Below are 19,725 nucleotides of genomic sequence, written 5' to 3'. Positions count from 1 at the left end.
CCCAATCTTACAAAACTGATTTGATAAGTTTGGTAAGTTAAAGTTTACATTGTTTATAAATTAATTTTGGCCATATATCTAAATAATGAGATCTCCAATATAGATTAAGTATGATTGACTAAATTACCTATTGTTAAGGTTGGAAATCAACAAACCAAAATCGTGCGTACACTTTAGTTTCATCAATTTTCTATTCAGTAATTATTTTTCTTTTCTATGCCTAATGTTTCATTTGAGACTGATCACCTTCTAGTTGTTCTCTTCTTGAGAATTCATCGACGTTGAAAACACTCCGAATCCTTGGAACGGGAAAAGACAACTGATTGGGATTGCTCCTAGGAATAGTTCAAAATCAATTGGGCCTCTCTTGGCATTTAGTCATTCCAGCTGGTCTGTAAGCCTAGGCTTCACATATACTTCAGTGAAGATCCCCACATCGAAATCTACTTCGTACAAATACCAATTGACTGTGAAAGCAAGTGAAGAAGCCCTCCTAATGGTCCTCCAGAACATTAGACCGAGTCTCTAAATAATAAATTTCACAAGTCTACGCATACCCCCTTAGCAACTAACCAACCTTTTTACCTTTCCCCCGAGCCATCTGCATGGTGCTTCAACTTGAAAACCTAGCTTTATCTTATTGCCATCTTCTGTGGTGGAGAGAAGAAGGCGTCTAGGTTTGGTTCTTTTCCAAAGTAATTAGTTCAGTCTGGAGAGCGGTTTGACAATTCTCCAAAGCAAATAGTTCAGCCTGGATAGTGATGTCATACTTTTAATAGCTTATGCATAAGATGTAGGGTTGAGAGAAGAAGAAATACAAAAAAAGGAATCTGCGAGTTAGATAGTGGATACCTAACATGTGACTCCAAACACAAGGGTTCAGTTGTAAAGTTCTTTAAAGAACAATGAGTCGTGCTTCGATGAAGATACTTATGTAGGTGGTGTTGAACCCAGAGGATCAATTATGGAAGGGTTGGTATCATTTTTTGTTGATTGGTCAGAATTTTATTATTCTTTGAATTTGTGGTTGACTGATCAGATTTGTATTTTTTGTTAGGTTTTTTGGTTGACAGATCAAATCTGTATTATTCGTGGCATTTGTGTTAGAGGTGCGAATGAAATGTTTTAAAGAGATAACAAGTAGGCTGATCATGGGAGAATTAGTGTTTGGGAAATAAAATCAGTCTTACTGAAACTTACTCTCACAGAAGGCCACAACCTTTGGAAGAAAATTTTCTCTAATTTTAGATAAAACAAGAAATACCCTTTGTGCTTGACTTCAAAAACAAAAAAATATGCATTTTCTAGCTAAGGTCCAATTTCTTCCTCTTGGAAGGAAGACTTTCATCAACAAAAAGGCAGCTTGTTCTTTGAATTTAATCTTTAAAGCCATAGTTGAGACTTTTGACCAAGCAGAATGGTTATCTCCAACAGGTGGAGCAATGATGAAGGTTGCTCCAAGAAGTGGATCGACTATCTCAAGTTCCAAGGGAAGAATCCATTGTTTAAGGCATTAGATTTCTAGCATATGCTTTGGTTTGGATTGAAAGAAGTTTCATAAGGGGTTCTCGAATGTTTCAAGCTGGTGTTTGGTTGGAGCATGGATGGCCAAAGCTATGGTGGTTATTATGCATAACATATAAGCAAAAGAGTGTATGAGATTAATGGAAAGAATACGAAAGAACAAGATATAAATACCTAGATGAGGTTAACTTATCTTGGATGTAAACCAAGATCATGACAAAGAGAAACCAAGAATTAGAAGATTGTGCTACTCAAACTCAATGCCATAAGCAAGGTGATCAGCCACTTGAGACTTAGTCTTCAATATAAAAATATAAAAGATTGAAATTGTCAACTTCTTGTAACAAAGTATAACAAGGTCTACAAAATGGCCTCAACTCTCCTTATGTAGATTAAGGAGGCGTGTAGGAAGGGAAGAAAGTCAAACACGCCTCCTCTTATAAATGTGACCAAAATACAAGGAAGTCTTATACACAATCAAGTAATTTATTACATGAAAGCTATTATTTCTTTTCTTTACAAGTTTTCTAACTTGTAGAACTCTTCCTTTGCCTTCTTTTTTTTAAGCTTAAATATTTCCTTTCTATCCATGACCACACCAAGAAGAAACCAATAATGTACTAAGGTTTCTTCTGGATCCACGTAGAAAGGGCTAGAAGGTCCCAGAATCCGATTTGGATTCACCAGTAATCAAAGAGCGAAGAAATAATTCAAGAATCAGTGATGAAGAATTTTGTACAGCAGTAGCAGAGCATCCTAGGAAAGGAGCTCTATTGCCGTAAAAAAATTAAATCGAGAAGGAGAAACTTTCAGAGAACGAGAACCTTTTTTCTGAGATGAAAATAAAGCACTAGTGAAAGATGGAAGGGTTTTCTCTCATTGCTAACTAGATCTTGAAACAGCTACCAATCAATTGAATCGACAGTAGAGAGAATGAGAGACATACCAGAAATGAACCAAACAACTAAATCAGTTATCATTTTCACAGTTCGCAACAGCTAATAAAACAGTAAATTCCTCTTATCCGTTTGAATGAGTTCCACGGCCCCAAAAATACGCAGTGCTGATGTAAAAAGTCCAAACCCCTCAAAACTAAAGACTGTGGATGCTACTATATTACTTGAGTCATAGATCTACGCAAAATCAAAAGGCATCACAGAAGAATCCTGATTGCATAAAAATTGTGGAAGTTTCAAGAGCAAAAACAATAGATTCTACAAACCATAAGCAATTTCAATTTCAATTACAAAACCATAAGCAATTTCAATTTCAATTACAAAACCATAAGCACGTTAACTTAAATTTGCAGAAGTTACGCAACGAGCAAGACATGAACATCAATAATGCATTCGAACTTAAACTATCAGTATTGCGAATAGAGAGGACGCCTGTATTCATCAAAGTACTGGTCACGATCAACGAAGATAATGGCATAGAGAGCATAAATGATGCCAGGAATATAACCTAGAATTGTGAGGAGCAAACAGATGATGAATTCAACCTGCAAAACGAAATCACAGTTTCAGATCTCGCATATAGAGAGAGAGAGAGAGAGAGAGAGAGATCAAGACAGAGAGAAAAAGAGAGGAGACAGACGCTGCAACAACCGTGGCGAAAGCAAACTCCGATTGGAGGAAGCAAGATCGCGATCATTATCTCGCAGCATATTTCACAACGCGTCGGCATCTTCCACTGTGATGAATGATAATGCTTCTACACTTGTACTCCTTTTCTTCCTTTTTTATCTTCAATAATCAATCAGTATCAGATTGGAAACTGCGTGGTCGTTTAGTTTTGACATTAACACGCCAGGTGTACTGGTACGCAACTAATTCTCTTCCGTTAGATTTATTATTCTTTATTTGAGGGTTGAGATTTTTTGTTTCTTCCTTTTCCATATTTGCCCTTCAACCCTTCAACTCTTCTCTTTGTCCTTCCATTCTTGACACTCTACAAGTTATCGAAATTGTTGACGACATCGCGAAGCACCACCGTGGAAGTAAAACAATGATGGTGGAAATGGCTTCCGGCAGTCACGTGCGGCTGTGGAAGGAGGAGGAAGATGAGATACTTATTGTCTTGCTCTACTTAAATCACCCACCCCAACCTATAAACTCAATCAATATCCAAAATCATTTTATCACACACTTCAATGAACACCTACTAATTGCTAAACCTGCTACTACTTCTGTGAGAACCAACCAACCAACCACCTCTGCTCATCAATCACTATTCTTTCTCCTTGCAAACAAAAATAACGAATAATTTTAATATTCTCTCATCTTTTTCTTCTCTTCTATCTGTTCTCTACTATTTTCAAAATTATTTCCTTAAATAAAAGTATATTTCTAGGTAGAGTTGAAATACTCTATATAAACTAAAGCTAGAGTGTTTATTATTAAAGTATATTAATTTATATTGATTTTATTGTGAACTAAGTATTGGATGATGTGCTATTTTATGATAGATATTATATTACAAGAAATTCAAAATGTTTTTAAAACTTTTATTTCTACAACTAACTATTTTTCAAATCACAACATTTTCTTGTATTTCAATAATTTTAAAATGATAATAAATAAACATTTAAACAAAGGAATTGGGTTTTATTTTGTACCTGTTACCAAATTCTAGAAATATATGAAAAAAACATCATTGAATCATGATGGGGAGTAAAGGTGCATACTCAAACAATATGAATTGTTTAATATGAAACGAAGCGAGAAAGACGTTTCAAAATAAAAAATAAAACATAATGAAAGCACCAAACTAATAAATACAAAAAAAAAGATAGAGACAAAAAAAATGGTAAATTAAAAATAGATTATTCAGATGTATAAAATAAATATTTATTTTTAAATATACATTTAATTAAATAAAAAAGATGCTCCGATTTTAAATAAACATAAAATTAAACTGAAAATAAGAGAAGTAGAATTTGATTTTTATATTAGCATTTCATATAATTTTACATTGTATTAGTTTGATGATATTTAGTATTGTGTCAATTTATTAAAATTTAAATTTAAGTATAACAATATAATGTAGATTTTTATAATGTTAAAAGTCCATAAAATGATATTTTAATATAGACCTTAGTATCAGAAATTACTATACTATATATATTTAATATGATTTCTAAATGATTAAGTTCTTATTTTTATTGTGTTTTCTTGAATTGCAGCATTAAAATAATACAGAAAAATACAACTATTAATCTGATACTTGAATTTAAAGAATTTTGAATTCTCGGTCTATGGAGCACGACTTTTGACCCGTCTCTTCAAACAATATTTCCAACAGTAATGCTTTTATTTATTTATTTTTCTAACACTGACTACAAACTCTATTGGCAACATCTAGCGGCAACATTTGTCCAAAGTAATAATTCTTGTCAGTCACACATATCAGTGCATCATGAATGTTGCATTGTTTTACACAACCACTGCATAGCTCAAACATATTTCAATAACTTTTAATTTTAAAAATTTATTAATTATTCAATAATTATTTTTGATGGTTAAAGTCTAAGTTTTATACAAGATTTAAATTTATATTTTGAAAATTTTTCATTATCACGGCGTCTATTTTCTGTCAGGAAAGTTATAAAGTTATGCTTTTTGTACTTGGAATGTCAAATGTTGAACAAAATAACAAAATAGGAGTCTAGAGAATACAATTAATTGAATTGCCACATCACATCTTCTCTAGTATTAGTTATAATGTGGACACTCTTTTGAGAACTGAAGATAAACAAAACAGATTTGTCTGTCACCATTCTGTTGGATGGAGGAAATACTTGTGAGATATAAAACCTTTTTATTGTCTTTTTTGGTAAGTTTTGCAATAAATTTATGTCACTTTAATAATTTAGATGAATTAACTATATATTTTTTATAATTTATTGAAATGTATAATGAACTAAATGACATAATATATGAAAGCAATCGTATAAAAAATGTCCACCATGTAGATCAAGGAATCCAAAAAGAGTATGTAAGTGCATGAGAACATATTGTACCACAATAATAACTGGAATTTGAGAAAAACTTAATATCAGTTTTGTGTGAGTGAGATTGATTTTTCTTTGTAGTAAATTTCTGACGTGGATTGTTTGTATTGTATTCATCTGGTGCAACTTGTTGTGAGTAAGTAAAAGTTTATTTTTGGACTTTCTAAGTTATCTATATCAAGAAATCTAATTGAATAAAAATTTCAATTTTTCTTATTTTTATTGATCATGTAAAGTTTAATTAATTGAGTAAATTATTATTATATAAATTGATGTCGAAAAATATTAATAAATTTTGTTGAGTGTGACTGATGTTTTTTATATAAATGAATATAATTTGTAAAAAATAAAATATGTTTAAAGTAAAGGATATTTAAACAGATTATAATACAGTTTTGTGTGAACGCGAGCTTTTATAAATAAATTTTTAGCTGGATCACCACAAATCTTAATTTTAAATACAATGATTTGATATAATATATATAATATTTTTTAAATTTAAATAAAAGATATTAATATTTTTAAAAGTGACCCAACCTATGCATATAAAATTCAACCAATACACATTTAGACTTTGAACCAAAAGGAAATTTTTTAAAATTTATTTAAGTTACCAATTTTTATTGTATTTTTTCTACTTTTAAGAATTTTCAGAGTTTAAATCTATCTTCAAAGTTCGAATCTTATTAATAGATAAACAGGTTGTAAATCTCAATTATATAGCATTATAGACGTCATCATCTTAATATAATAGAACAGTTGGAGTAAGACTGATAGTTTAGTTAAGGTTACATCATCCAAAATATCACCAGAATTTGAAAACTTAAACATAAAGGACTACTAAAATAATACCACTTAATTAAGACCCTAGAAGTACTAAGCTGCAGCATCCCCGTCCTCCAGCACTTACTCCAGGGACATCTCCTCAACATCTGCTCACATCTAAGTGGATGATCATTGCAAAAGAAAAACATACACAAGCAACACACAAACACAGAAGCAATGGTGAGTTAGGTATAAAAATCATGTTATACAATCACACACAACATGCAAATCAAAGCATATATATATTAGACTACACCATCAAGACTTGTTTCACTTTAAACTTGACTCGTTCTGACTTAGAATGATTGTCGAGCTATGGCGGGTCATGCACTCGTGGTGGCTTCTACTGCTTTGCAAAGTCGTTGCCAATGGGTTTCACCTACCACCCTCACGAGGTTAGTCAGTCATCACTCACCTTGGGCCATACTGGAAGCACCCAAGACTAGGACCTCCTGCTACTACTCACTACATGGTTTAATCCTCTCTACTTGAGAATGATTGACCATTGTAGTTTCAGGATAACTCCCAAGATTGAGCTTCCATGCAAATCATTCTAAACACACTAAAAGGGCACCACCATGTATCCCTCCCTTGAGGATCATGGAATTACGTCCAATACTGATACTTTTCACTTTCAACACAACAATACATCATACCTTCACATACTTTCAATTTAACCACATTACAATAATCATACTTTACACGAAAATCATCACACACACTTAATTTACTCAAAACAATAACTAAAGAACTTCAACCGAACGCTAGGAGCTTTGGTCGAGCACTTAGAGCTTTGGTCAACGCTATGAGCTTTGGCCGAACGCTATGAGCTTTGGCCGAACGCTATGAGCTTTGGCCGAACACTTAGAGCTTTGGCCGAACACTATGAGCTTTGGCCGAGCAGTTAGAACTTTGAGACCGAGTGGCAGTACAAGACCGAACACTCATTAAGAGACTGAGTGCTAGTACAAGACCGAACACTCTTTAAGAGACCGAGTGCCAGTACAAGACCAAACACTCTTTAAGAGACTGAGTGGCAGTACAAGACCAAACACTCTTTAAGAAACCGAGTGCCAGTATAAGATCGAATACTCTTTAAGAAACCGAGTGCCAGTATAAGACCAAACACTCTTTAGACAAGACCGAACACTCTTTAGGAGACCGAGTGACAGTACAAGACCGAACACTCTTTAGGAGACTGAACGGTCATGAACTGGTAAGACTTAAAAGAGACCAACCCAGTTATGACCGAGAGCAGCACAAGACCGAACGGTCAACTGCAGCGTTCTGCATAATTCTGCAGAATTGCGAACATAACCCAACATGACCATTTCTAACCATTTTTACTAACTTCTAACACCCTTAATTCTTGTTTTATACTTAATTAAACTTATCTAAATGATTCTAAACATTCCTACTACCATTCTAAAGTGATTAAGACTCGATTTCAACTCTAAAACACCAATTTTCCCAACTTAGGGATCCAAAACCCAATCCTACTGCTTTGCACCTATTTTGATCAATTTAGTGACTCAAACAAGTCACAATACACTAGCTAAGATTTCCCCAACAGCTCAATTGCGCTTTAGGCCCCAAATGCCCAAAATCACTACCTCACTTCCCCCAATTTGCCCTAAAACACCAAAAATTCACTTAACTTTCCATTTCATTCAAGCTATAACAGATTTATCACTCCAAGCACTTTCAACACGCCCAATTACAGCAGCTAGATTCAACCAATGCAGTTTATAGACCTCACGCTACAATTTCATACATCACATGCATCAACATGTATAACCAACTTACTTTAGAGCTTAAACAAGCAAACCAAACAGCACACCCATTAAGGAATTTAACATACATACAAATACTGCAAGCAAATTGAAAACAATATCTAGCTCCCCTTACCTTAGGGTTTCACAGCTAAGCTCACAACTTGGTTCGACAGTGCTTGACTTCGCAAGAACTCAACCAAACCCTACAAACCACCCAATGGGTGATAGAACAACTCTTTAGAGCTAATTTTTTTTGACAAGAAATTGAAGGAGAAGGTTTCTAATTACATGCCCTAGGTTCCCAAAAGAGGAGGAAAAAGGGTAAACGACTTACCCGTTGAAGAACGAGAATCTAATCGGATGGTTGCGAAGCTCTCTGCGTCGCGGTCACTTGAGCACCACCTAATCAAACATGCAATGACTGAATGTGAAGGAATGATAGAGAGAAGGTGGAGAGAATGGGAAGCAACTTTCTAGGAAGAAAGAGAGAGATTTTAGAAAAAGTGAGCAGAATTTGGTAAAATTGTTAAGTTGTACGTTTTTCAGAATAAAAAAAATAACTATTCTCTTCATTTTAATTTTTTCTTTATTATTTAATATATATATATATATATATATATATATATATATATATATTTTCTAGGTCTTGATGACTTTTATTTTGTAAAAGGTTTTATACTTTTAATTTTTCAACCTTATGATTGAAATTTAATTAACTTCAGTATTTCCAACTAATGCTGACATTTATCACAATTTTAAATTTGAAACATATAAATTTCAATCCTAACTACCATATATGAAAACAAAATAGTTTTCTCATTTATTAGAGATTTTAAATTTCTTCGTTAGTCTTTTATTAGTAAATATGTCCTAAATATAGTTAATTAATTAAAGATAAATTTTCTGAAACTAATTAAAATAATAAATAACACAATAATAAGTAAAATAAATAAATGCAAAAATATAAAATATTATTAATTAGTTAATGTTTCTTTTTGAAATATTTAAATTATTAATTACAAAAATAAATATAATAATTTAATTTACTATTTACAGTTTTTTAACCACGGTATAATTTTTGACCATGAATAATAAAAAAACTTCAACCTATTTTTTTAATCAAATAAACTATGGAGATATTCCAATCAAAGTCAGACTGAGAAAAAGTTTTGCAGGGCCTACAACAGGTGGTCCCATTCAAAATTGGAATAAAAGAATAATCTTTTTATTATTTTCAAAGAGTTTAAATATAATCTGAAATATAAAAATTTGAATATCACATTGACAAAACACAATCAATTTCTACTTTCTAATGAAAAAATAAACAGAATCAATGGTACCTCAGATTACATACTCTCTTATAAAAAGGCCAGAATCAAACGCGTCAAGGGCGCGTGTCATCACCCTTTGTTTCCCTCTATTTAATCACTCTTTCAAAACATCTAGTACCCACTCAATTAGTGTCTCTGTTTTTCTCTGAACACTTTTCTTTCCTTATTTTTCTCTTTCTGCTTTTCCTTTCTTTCCGAATGGAATTCAGGTTTCGTCATGGCGAAAACCAAAGCACACTGTTACCGCAGCAGCGCACTCTCGCTCTCTCCACTGTCCCTTTGGTCTCCGGTCACCCATTACGAGGTAACGTTCACTTCTCTGATTTCAGGTTTCTTACACCATGCCCGTTTGGTTAGCTGTTTGAAAGACAACATTTTTGTTGAGTGTGTTTGTCTTATTCTTCATTTTGTATCAGGTGGTTTTTCGGGTATTATCCGGGAGACGAAAATGTACCCAACTTCGGTACCGATCAACCCGGAGGAAGTAATACGGCGAGAGATGGAAAGGGAGCAGATAAGGCGAGAGATGGAGAAAGAGGAAATAAGGAGAGAGATTCTCGCCGGGGAGATGGCACGGCGGATGGAATTGGAAGAGGAGGTGAGGAGGGAACTGATGTCGGAAAGAGCACTGAAAATGCAGATACACAGAATGGAAGGAATCACTTGTGGTGAACGAGTTTCGCTGTCTATGATCCCAGGAAGGAGACTGCAAAACTTTGTTCATAACAGCAACATATTTGGTGGACCACAACCCCAGTTAGCTCATAAAGTTGACATCACACAGTTCTATAAGCAGAAGCCAAATGAAACTCTGACTAATAATGTTAGTGATTTATCTAATATTCAATTATTTATCTCATATTTACAGTGTTGTTTGGATTGTGAAAAGTTTTTTAATTTTTATATTAAACAATATTTTTAGGAAGAAGTAGTCACATTGTTTAAGAATCTTCTTTGAATATTTTGTGGTGTTTGGTTCATTTGGTGACATCTATTCTGGAACCTTGATATCAGAAGAATATTTTTTATTTTGATAGTTCAGATTTAAATAAGTATTCAAAATTTGAGTTATATATCTTCATCTAAGTGAAAAGTTAACAACTTGGACTGCAGTTCCTTCATGGAGGTTGTATATTGAGGAACTAAGTTTAGTCCAGTTTATTTTTATTTACTGCATGTTCTCTTAGCATGACCGTTTGGATGAAAACTGGAGGGTTGAAATTGAATGTCAGAAAGTTTGTTAAAATTGTTGAGTTGATGTTAGTATAGAGTATATACTTTTACATCTTTCAAAGAAAACTTCTCTTAAATTCTTAACAATTGATTTTGCAACATTACTTATCATTTTTTACATATAAATCATCATGCTGAAAGTTGGAGAGAAATTTGTTTCAAACACATAAGTTAATAGTAACACAAAATTATTTAAGAGTGGGGAGAGTAGTGTATAAAGGGCCTTTTCTTTTTTCAGGATAAGTCAGAAACAGTTTGGGAGATGAAAAGAAGGACGACTTTTCTGGTTTATTTACTTTGAGAATATATTTTTTTGTTTGCCAGTTTTCATCCTTGTTTCAACATAGGTGGAATGCTTTGTGTTATAAAAGCAGTTGCATTGGAAATAATTTTGATTTCTCTTCCCAAAAGAAGCTACTCAAAGCAGATTTGTATAGATAATAATTAAAGTATCCTTTACAGTGGCCCAAGTCACGTGGCTATTGGAAGTGTGATTTGTGTTTTCTTCTGTTGGTCAACAGTGATTTCTCCGAGGTCCCATGCGGGGCAATTGTCTCATTAAACTTCATTTAGTTTTATTTATCAAACAGTAAAAGGTCTAGCTGTGTTCCATCCATAAACTGATTCAGCTTTTCTTTTTACTGGTGCTTATTGGCCTTTGCATTCTATCATCTTCAAAGTAGTACATTTTTCTTTCTAGTGTAATTTTATCACTAACTTTATAATGAAAGTTTAAGATCTGAATTAACTAGTTATTGTAATATATTATGTTGTTTATGACCTTGCAGCAGCCAAATGTTGTTCTTTCTGGTGCAAAGTGCAAAGAGGTGCTACACAGAGAGGTGCTAGATGTTAATCTTGTGAAGCGAAAACTGGAGGCTTCTTTTCGGGTTGATGACAAACATTCTGGATCTAGCTTGGAGAAGAAACCCAAGAATGATTGGAGATGTGCATTATGTCATATTGTTACCACAAGTGAAAAAGGCTTGAATGATCATCTGCAAGGGAAAAAGCACAAGATTAAAGAAGCATCTAGAACTCCAAAAATAGGTAAGAACACCAAAACAACATTATCATTACAGAAAAGTAACCAGTGTGTGAAATCTAATAAAGTGGTTGCTACCATGAATTCAGGATTGGTTGCAAGACGACAGGATGGTGAAACACTTCAATCTGGCATGAAGCCTGCATACAAAGGCAAACTGGAACCCGTAAAAATGGATTTGGTTGTGGAGAAAACTCAAGATTTAGGTGGCACAGATAATGAAAATGAAACCACCACTGAGGAAAAAGTTCTGAAAACCAAAGCAATGACTACAAGGAAGAAGTTTAGTTTTTATTGTGCATTTTGTCAAGTTCGAACTCACTCAGAAATTATCATGCAGAGTCATAAAAGTGGAAAAAAACATCTGGCTAATATTAAAAAATATAGCCCAAACAATTCTGCTGGTGCTGTTTGTGCTGCTGGAAATTCCGAGTAACAGACATGTTATATGTCTTTGTGCTTGCTTAGGTTCATGAATACTTTTCTCTTTGGGTTATAATGTGTCTTATTTTAGTACCTATTGAGTTGCAAAACATTTTCATTGTCATTTTTGTTTGGATTGAATAGAAGGAAAAGAAAAAATAGAAATTAAATAAAAAATGTATTGTTTGCAGGAATACAAATGAGAAAAATAAGTGCTATCTATTTCAGGAAACTATTGTTAAGTTATCTAATTTTCATTTGAGACATTATTCTATCTTTGTAATGATTAAATTTGATAGGTTGATTATATATATTTTCAGGGGAATGTTTATTGTATTGTCAAATTTTTTATTAAACATTTATTTTTAATAAATTGTTATAGTTTAGTTCGAAACAAGGTAAAATATAAGATATTGTATAAGAGAGTGAACTTTGAAATATAGAGAACTGCACAGTAAAAATTAATATAGAGAAGTACAATGTGAACAATAGAATGTGATGTTTTAAATATATTAACTATTCATAGAGTTATTTCATCAATCAAATAAATTGATTATTTTGTCTTAGTAAATTTATAAAAATGAAAACAAAACCAGTATAATTTATTTATTTATTAGTGTAAATAAGTTCATATAGGAGAGAGAAAGAAGTTTAAATGAATACTTTTGTCATGTATTTGTGTAGAGAAAGAAGTTTAAATGAATACTTTCCTCATGTATTTGTGTGCCAGGATTGATTTTGTCTTTTATGCAAAAGGAGAGAGAAAGTGATATAACCATAAAATTATCTCAGATTTGGAGTTAGTGTTCCAATCTTATACAATGTTCAATATTTACTAGTTTTTTTAAATTTTAGTATTTAATTTTTTTAGTTATGTTTCGAATTTTGAAAAATATTTTAATTATTTTTTTTTTAAATTATTAATGGTGTCAATTGTTAATTTATGATTTTTTTAAAATTTTAATTTTTTTAAAAATTTATTTTATCCACATATTTTTTTTATGAGATATGATATGACATTCTGTTATGAAATAGGATAATAATGTCACTAGAGTCAAGTATTCTCGTTTAAATTTTATTTTTTTAAAAATAAAATAATATTATTTCTTTCCACCAAATTTATTACTTTTATAAATATAAATGTTATAGAGATATTTTTATTAAAAATTAGAAATATTTAAAAAATACTTTTATTCAAAATGTATTTTTTAACTAAAAATTCAATTTTATCTTCAACTACAATTTTTTCTCAATTATCATTGAAATTTTATTAATTAATATCTAAATTTATTTTTTTCAGTCGTTTTAATTTTGAATATTGCAACATATTGCCCAATAACGTTTTTAATATAAGAAAATAAGTTTCTAATTTATACATGCAAAAAATCATAGTTTTATCAAATAAAATTTAAATTCTTACTTTTATAATTCACGTATAATTTTAACTGAATACATATAAAATAACATCTCTACATATGATAGTATATATTATATTTTTGATTTGTAATCTCTCGTTTAAATGAAACTACTTGAGAAAAAAATAACATAAAAGAAATAGAAAAAGCATAATTGTATTATGTAGTAATATATTATTCGTTGTACATAGATAATTTATCTCTCGTTTTAGTGTTGCATCTAACTGTATGATAATTTTGAAATTTAAAATGTTATGATTTTAAAATATATTCAATAGAAAAAAAAAAAAACATATCATATGTATATGATACAGAGATATCGAATTATAAATTATAATAAATAAACATATTACAATATATTTATTTATTTTTTTGTTTAGCGCAATTTTCTTCAATTTAAAAGTTCTTGTCAAAATAAGACAAAAGATAAAAGTTTAAAAACATTAAAAAAATACAAACACTGCCGAATCAATTGTCAATGAACAATAAAATACAAAATTATAGAAGTTCATTAAAAGACCAATATGACAAAAAAGAGACTTTATTAAAGACTATCAAAATATTAAAAATATATTACACATGTCAACTAAAACAAAAGTACAAACTTTATTAAAGACAGGAAAAAAGATAATCGAATCATATGGTAGAACTCGATGAGAAAAGTGCCATCACTCATTTTCTTCCAAAATTAAGCTTCATCTAAATTACTATCAACTTAATTACAAGGACAAAATCAGAGACTTTGTTCTGGTTGGTAATTGATGACGTTAATATCCAACAAAAAAAAAATAAAATATAAATAATTCTGGTACAAGACACATGTTTCAAGATTTCTTAACAACTTTTGCATAGTAGACATTCAACTACTACTCTGTTTTAGCAGCAAGGTCCCAACATCTTCGCCTAAATTCTGGTAAAATAGACAATATTCTTTTATACTTACATTTCTAATTATGGTTCATAAGTTAGGTAGAACACAACCAAGAATCTTGTGTTGCGTAATTTCAATACTAAAATGAACAAAGCAAATCTCTGCCAACTGAACTAACAAAAAGACATAGTAAATCCAGCCACCAAGCACAAGAAACTAAGATCACCCAACTTAGCCAAGGACTTTAAAACCAATTTTGGTGAACCTTTCCATGGGAAAAGATAAATCAAACAACTCATGAGAAGAAGATATGATGAATTAGGAGAACATAATTCTCCATTTCATCTCATATACATATGTATATATATATATATATTGAACATATGATTCTATAATGTATGTTTTATCTTTACAAAGGAAAACATAAAACTAGAATGGAAGGTTAAAAATATGTTGCATCGAAATCAGCCTACTGTACTTTTAAAGATCAAACCCTCAATGCAACCTGGTCTTGCCATGAAATCTTCCTCTTCCCTGCCCTATTTGCTCCATCGCCAACACTTCTACAAGCTGAAAGCTTGATGTCGTTGTGCTGCTCATCACTTCCAACTCTCTGTGTACTTCTCTTTGGTTCTTCAATCCTCATGGGCTCACTGTTGCCTTGCAACTCTTCTTCTTCTCTCTGCATCACACCACCCAAAACAGGAGAAAACTATGAGCATTACTTCAACTAAACATAAACAAGGACTTCTTATGTAAACAGCATGTGCCATTAATTACCGATATCTGGTTCAAGTCAAAAAATGGAGTTACACTCTTCTTTGTGGCTTCTTTGCTGCTGTGAATTCTTTCTTTGTGATTCAAGTCTAGTGCTGGTGAAGCAGAACCGTGAATAGTACTGTCTTTTTTACTAGAGCTAAAATTCCTAGCATTCTGGTTTAGATCAAACAGATGGCTAGTTTTTTGCAATGGCACTTCAGCCACATTGGATATCTTTCCATTAGGGTTCAAATGAGATGAAGAGTGAGATCGTGAAGTATGATCCTTTCTACTGTAATTCTTTCCCTTCGAGATGATGGGAGCTTGAATTTTGACCTTCTGGGACTTTACAACTTCTTTCTTTGGTTGAGGCTTTGGAATAGGATGTTTTAGCAAGTATTTGTATCGTTGCCTCAAAAATCTGCAGCCATAAGAGTGACAGTGATGTGGATAAGCACTAAGTATAACAATAAACTCCAAACTATGAAGATCCACAATCTACTTTGAGGCATGAATCATTACCTAACTTCATCTTCAAGTATCAACCTTTTATGCTCAGTATCCTGCAATTTCCTTCTCATGACTTCTGTTTCCTGAACATGTTAGAAATATAAATTTGATGAGAACAGCTTTTGCGTACTTATGTTGGCAAAAAACCTCTGCAGCAAAGAATTGATGAGGAAAATAGACACGTAAACATACTAACTAAAAGAAATTATCTTGACAAAACGAAAGTGAGATACCATGAAAAAGACGACTGTCTAACAATAAGTATTATTTAATTATTGAGTTCAGGATAACATAAAGTGGAAAACCCAGCGGAAAATAAATGGCATGAAACATAAACACACAAAGCTAATTAGGATAAAAGGCCAAGGGAATGGCATGGATTTAAGTTAGCAACCAGAAAAGAGAAGACCTATTAAAGATCAACTATGATTCAGTTCTTCATAATATAACTAGTTCAAATTTGGTTTACAAATCCAAAATCCACAAGAAACAACAAAACAAAGAAGTAATTGGTAGAAAAACCAAGAGGTTGAAGCTGAAAACTGTGCAGAGGAAAGGTTCCGAGTAGAGCTTTATTAAAAGTATATAAGAAAGAAAAACAAAAATAAGGGAACTCACATCACAATAGCACTACACATGCTACTGTGCTGTGTTATTAAATACCCAAGAATTGGGCATATAAGATTTTTTTTTTGTTGGAGTCCAAAAAATTGATATGTGGGGAAATAAACAGACGAAGAAAGAAATATGAGAGATGAAAACAGAGACCATAAAGAGAGAAATGAGAACAAATCCATAATCCATCAGATCGGAACGTAAACACGGATCAAATCCAGACAAACTATCATACAAGCATATTAATCGAAACACAAGATCCCTTCATTGTTCCCCCCCAAAAAAAAACCTTCAATTTTCACAACAATCAACCATCACAGACCCGTTAGACCAAACAAATACTCATACATACAAAACAAAACACACGATCCCTTTATTGATTCCCTCCAAAAAAGAAAACCCTTAATTTTAAGAACAAAAAACCATCATAGCCCCAAATCAAGAAAAAGCCCGGAATACATAAAGTGAAAAATCAGATCCAGAGAAACCCACAAGCGAAAATTTGAATCTTGGAGGAAAATAGAGAAGAGGGGAAGACGAAGGCGTTACCTTGTGCAAGTCTTCATAATCCTGCAAGAGACTGTGGTGCCTCAGCCGAGTCCTCTGATCCTGATAGAGGTCATAAGGAGGGTCCATGGAGACAACGGCTTTCATCTTCTTCATGAGATCAGAGAGAAAAAAGAGAAGCCAGAAGGGAAGAGCAAACGAAAACTAAAGGGGAAAGGCAGAAAGAGAGAAAGAAGAAGGTGGGTGGTTGGGTGGGTGGGTGGGGTGATGGAACAAAACGTGAGTGAAAGAAATAGGAAAAGAGAGGCCCAAGAAAGAGAGAAGAGGTGAAGGGGTAAGAAGGTTCTCGCTTTCCTGTTTTCTCTGTGAGAAACTCTGACCGAGACAAAGAAACCCAAAAAGCCCACATAACTCGGTGAAAAATATTGTTGTTTTGAAAGAGCAGTGATGAAGATGGGATTTTTTGGGGGCTTGCAGAAGGGCAATTCGGGGAACATAGTTGTGATGAGAGAGAAAGAGTGAAATAGAGAGAGAGATGTATGGTGGGTTTGGTTGGAGGACATTTGAACACATCTAACTTCTCTCTTTTGTTTCCCATTCTTTGTTTTTTGTTTTTCTTTGTTCTACATAAATTTTGGTCCAGCTGGGCCATTGATGAGAGAGAAAGACAGATAGAGGGGTTGGGTTGGGTGGTGTGGACTCTTTGGTTTTGATGGTAGGATGGATGCGTGGAGTTTCCATGTTTCTTCTTTCCTTGTGTGTTGTGTTGTGTCTGTGTAGATAGATAGAGAGAGAAATTGGTAATGCGAATGGGTCAGAGAGAGAAAGAGGGTATTGAAGATAGATATGGATAGATAGATAGATACATAGATTAGGGGCTGGAAAAAAGGCAAAGGGATAGATAAATGAGATGATGGGATGACGCTGTTTCTCTGCTACGCTGTAGCAGTTGTTGGTTCCAACCTTATTTTTAGGCTTTGCTTTTCTTTTGGCTTTCAGTTGTTTGGTTTTTGTTGCCCTTCTCAAACCCACCTCCCTCATCGTGCCATGGTGGCTTTTAGGAATAATACAGATCCATCTCCTTTCACCTCACTCTTCTAACCATTTTTCTATTTTTTTTTTTTTAATTCAATGGTCAATTGCTCTGCATTTACCTGTCTACCCTTCTCATTCATTTTCATGCTTCTTTTTCTGCTTTTCACCCGTGTCCTGGGTGGAGAAAAGAGAAAACCCAACATCCTTTGTTTTTTCATCATGAAGCGGGTAAAGTAAACAACAAAAATCCCACACACACACCAACCATTTGCCAAATTGCCACATTATTTTCCCATGGATTACATCATTTTAGTGCCTCACTCACTCTATACCTTTACCATAAGAGAGAAGGGTTGATTGGGTACTTTGTCTTCTACACACTCCCAACTCAATCCCTATCTTTATATTTAATGTTTCCTCCATCTTCATGAATGGAATTACGAAGATCCCACCAGCACCTACTTTCAGACTTTTGTGAGTCACACCAACCTACCTACTTAATAGCCACTAATTCTCTTCATTGAAAGCTCCATCACCATTTCTTTCTTTTCCTTTATCTCCCACATTTTCAGATCTCATCTCTTCTTCTCACCATCTCCGCTTGCACATAAATTAAAAAGTTTGGTTATAATTATTTTCAAGTGTACTGCAACTAAAGTGCATGTTATGTTGGGTGGAAAACTTGTAATGGTGGCAATGTAGTTATTGTGTGTGGTGATAGGGGTAGTATTGGTTGTACAAAAGGTGAACCCACCCACTACTCAGCATCCACAGAAACCATGGTAAGAAATTTAAAACTAGCACACGCATTGCAGAGAACTCTCCTTACAACACCAAGATTCTGAAAGGTGAGCAGTGAACAGAACTTGGGGTAAAATAAAGCTGCTGGTGTCTGTTCATGTTGGGGTTTCGTTTAGTGCACCTGTTAACGTTTTTGTCGGTCAATATTTCACCACTGCTACCTGTTAGTCTCGTCAATCACCCTTTAGCTTTCTCATATTCCCTGTTATCTAACATATATGTTAATGAAAAAAGTACTGAGCTTTTAACCAGTTAATTAGTAAAAATTCATGTCGGTAAAAAAAAATCACTAAACATTTTAAAAAAACAAAAATTTTGTTATATCTGGCTTCATATGGATATATGAAACATAAATCTACAGTTTTTACAGTTCTTTCTAAGCATCTTGTATTCAGGTTTGTGACGTAAAACTGAAGTTCGGAAGTTGAAATTAAGGGCACATTTATATTCAGCTTCTTTGAAATCATTGAGAGGAAAAGCAAGAGTGATGACCTATTTGATGAGGTGTAAATTTGACAGTAACAAGTGAGAAACACATGGCATGCGACAATGAAAGCAATTCGAAGGGATCACTTGTTCTTTACCTTACGATTGGTCCAATCTATGACTAATCTTAAACACAAGTACAAACCGAGTTTTCAGTCTCGTTGTCCAATTCATCCATTCAACCAAAGCATCTCCATTATGTACTCGCTTTCACCTTTCACCCTCCAAGCAAAAACAGTTGCCTTTTATCAATTCCTCCCCTCCCTTCATTCATTTTCCTTCGCGTTGCTCCTAAGTTCAATAAAGTTTCAAACTTTTTCCCTTTATCATTATGGGATTGGGGTTGGAAAAAACGTTTTATGTAATTTCATTATTTACAAATCTTCTCATCAAAAGCCCGTCTAGCTCAGTTGGTAGAGCGCAAGGCTCTTAACCTTGTGGTCGTGGGTTCGAGCCCCACGGTGGGCGATATTTTTCCACACTTTTTTCCTATGATTTTATAAGCAGAGATAATAATATTCAGAGTCAATGATATTTAGAGTACAGATACATTTTGAA

General features: G+C 33.0%; 3 protein-coding genes, 1 long non-coding RNA gene and 1 other non-coding gene across 6 annotated transcripts; 2 read left to right on the top strand and 3 right to left on the bottom strand.

Annotated features, from left to right (window-relative positions):
* Nucleotides 1-2,674: 2,674 nt before the first annotated feature.
* Nucleotides 2,675-3,300, bottom strand: LOC108336688 (UPF0057 membrane protein At4g30660). The gene is made up of 2 exons (XM_017573155.2): nt 3,121-3,300; nt 2,675-3,025 (listed from the first exon to the last, which is right to left on the bottom strand). The coding sequence occupies exons 1-2, from the start codon at nt 3,208-3,210 to the stop codon at nt 2,888-2,890; spliced, it is 228 nt and encodes a 75-aa protein (XP_017428644.1). The 5' UTR covers nt 3,211-3,300; the 3' UTR covers nt 2,675-2,887.
* A 2,964-nt stretch (nt 3,301-6,264) lies between these two features.
* LOC108341575 (uncharacterized) lies at nt 6,265-8,651 on the bottom strand. Its single transcript, XR_001833306.2, has 3 exons — nt 8,471-8,651; nt 8,270-8,339; nt 6,265-6,478 (listed from the first exon to the last, which is right to left on the bottom strand). It is a non-coding gene; the product is annotated as an uncharacterized LOC108341575 (long non-coding RNA).
* Nucleotides 8,652-9,494: 843 nt separating this feature from the next.
* LOC108336528 (uncharacterized) lies at nt 9,495-12,403 on the top strand. Its single transcript, XM_017573009.2, has 4 exons — nt 9,495-9,771; nt 9,884-10,290; nt 11,489-11,750; nt 11,835-12,403. Exons 1-4 carry the CDS (start codon nt 9,666-9,668, stop codon nt 12,179-12,181), a joined length of 1,122 nt encoding a protein of 373 aa, XP_017428498.1. The 5' UTR covers nt 9,495-9,665; the 3' UTR covers nt 12,182-12,403.
* Nucleotides 12,404-14,754: 2,351 nt separating this feature from the next.
* LOC108331765 (uncharacterized) lies at nt 14,755-17,859 on the bottom strand. 2 transcript variants are annotated; one of them, XM_017566682.2, is made up of 4 exons: nt 16,888-17,859; nt 15,736-15,806; nt 15,235-15,634; nt 14,755-15,136 (listed from the first exon to the last, which is right to left on the bottom strand). In XM_017566682.2, the coding sequence occupies exons 1-4, from the start codon at nt 16,999-17,001 to the stop codon at nt 14,942-14,944; spliced, it is 780 nt and encodes a 259-aa protein (XP_017422171.1). In that variant the 5' UTR covers nt 17,002-17,859; the 3' UTR covers nt 14,755-14,941. The 2 variants fall into 2 exon arrangements, with proteins under 2 accessions (XP_017422171.1, XP_052735700.1); XM_052879740.1 differs by having other exon boundaries at nt 15,736-15,872; nt 16,888-17,027.
* A 1,703-nt stretch (nt 17,860-19,562) lies between these two features.
* TRNAK-CUU (transfer RNA lysine (anticodon CUU)) lies at nt 19,563-19,635 on the top strand. The gene has a single exon. It is a non-coding gene; the product is annotated as a tRNA-Lys (tRNA).
* The last annotated feature ends 90 nt before the right edge of the window (nt 19,636-19,725 follow it).

This window comes from Vigna angularis, chromosome 1, assembly GCF_016808095.1.
Source record: "Vigna angularis cultivar LongXiaoDou No.4 chromosome 1, ASM1680809v1, whole genome shotgun sequence".
NCBI classification, from domain to species: domain Eukaryota; kingdom Viridiplantae; phylum Streptophyta; class Magnoliopsida; order Fabales; family Fabaceae; genus Vigna; species Vigna angularis.
This window is presented reverse-complemented; position numbering and strand designations above follow the sequence as displayed.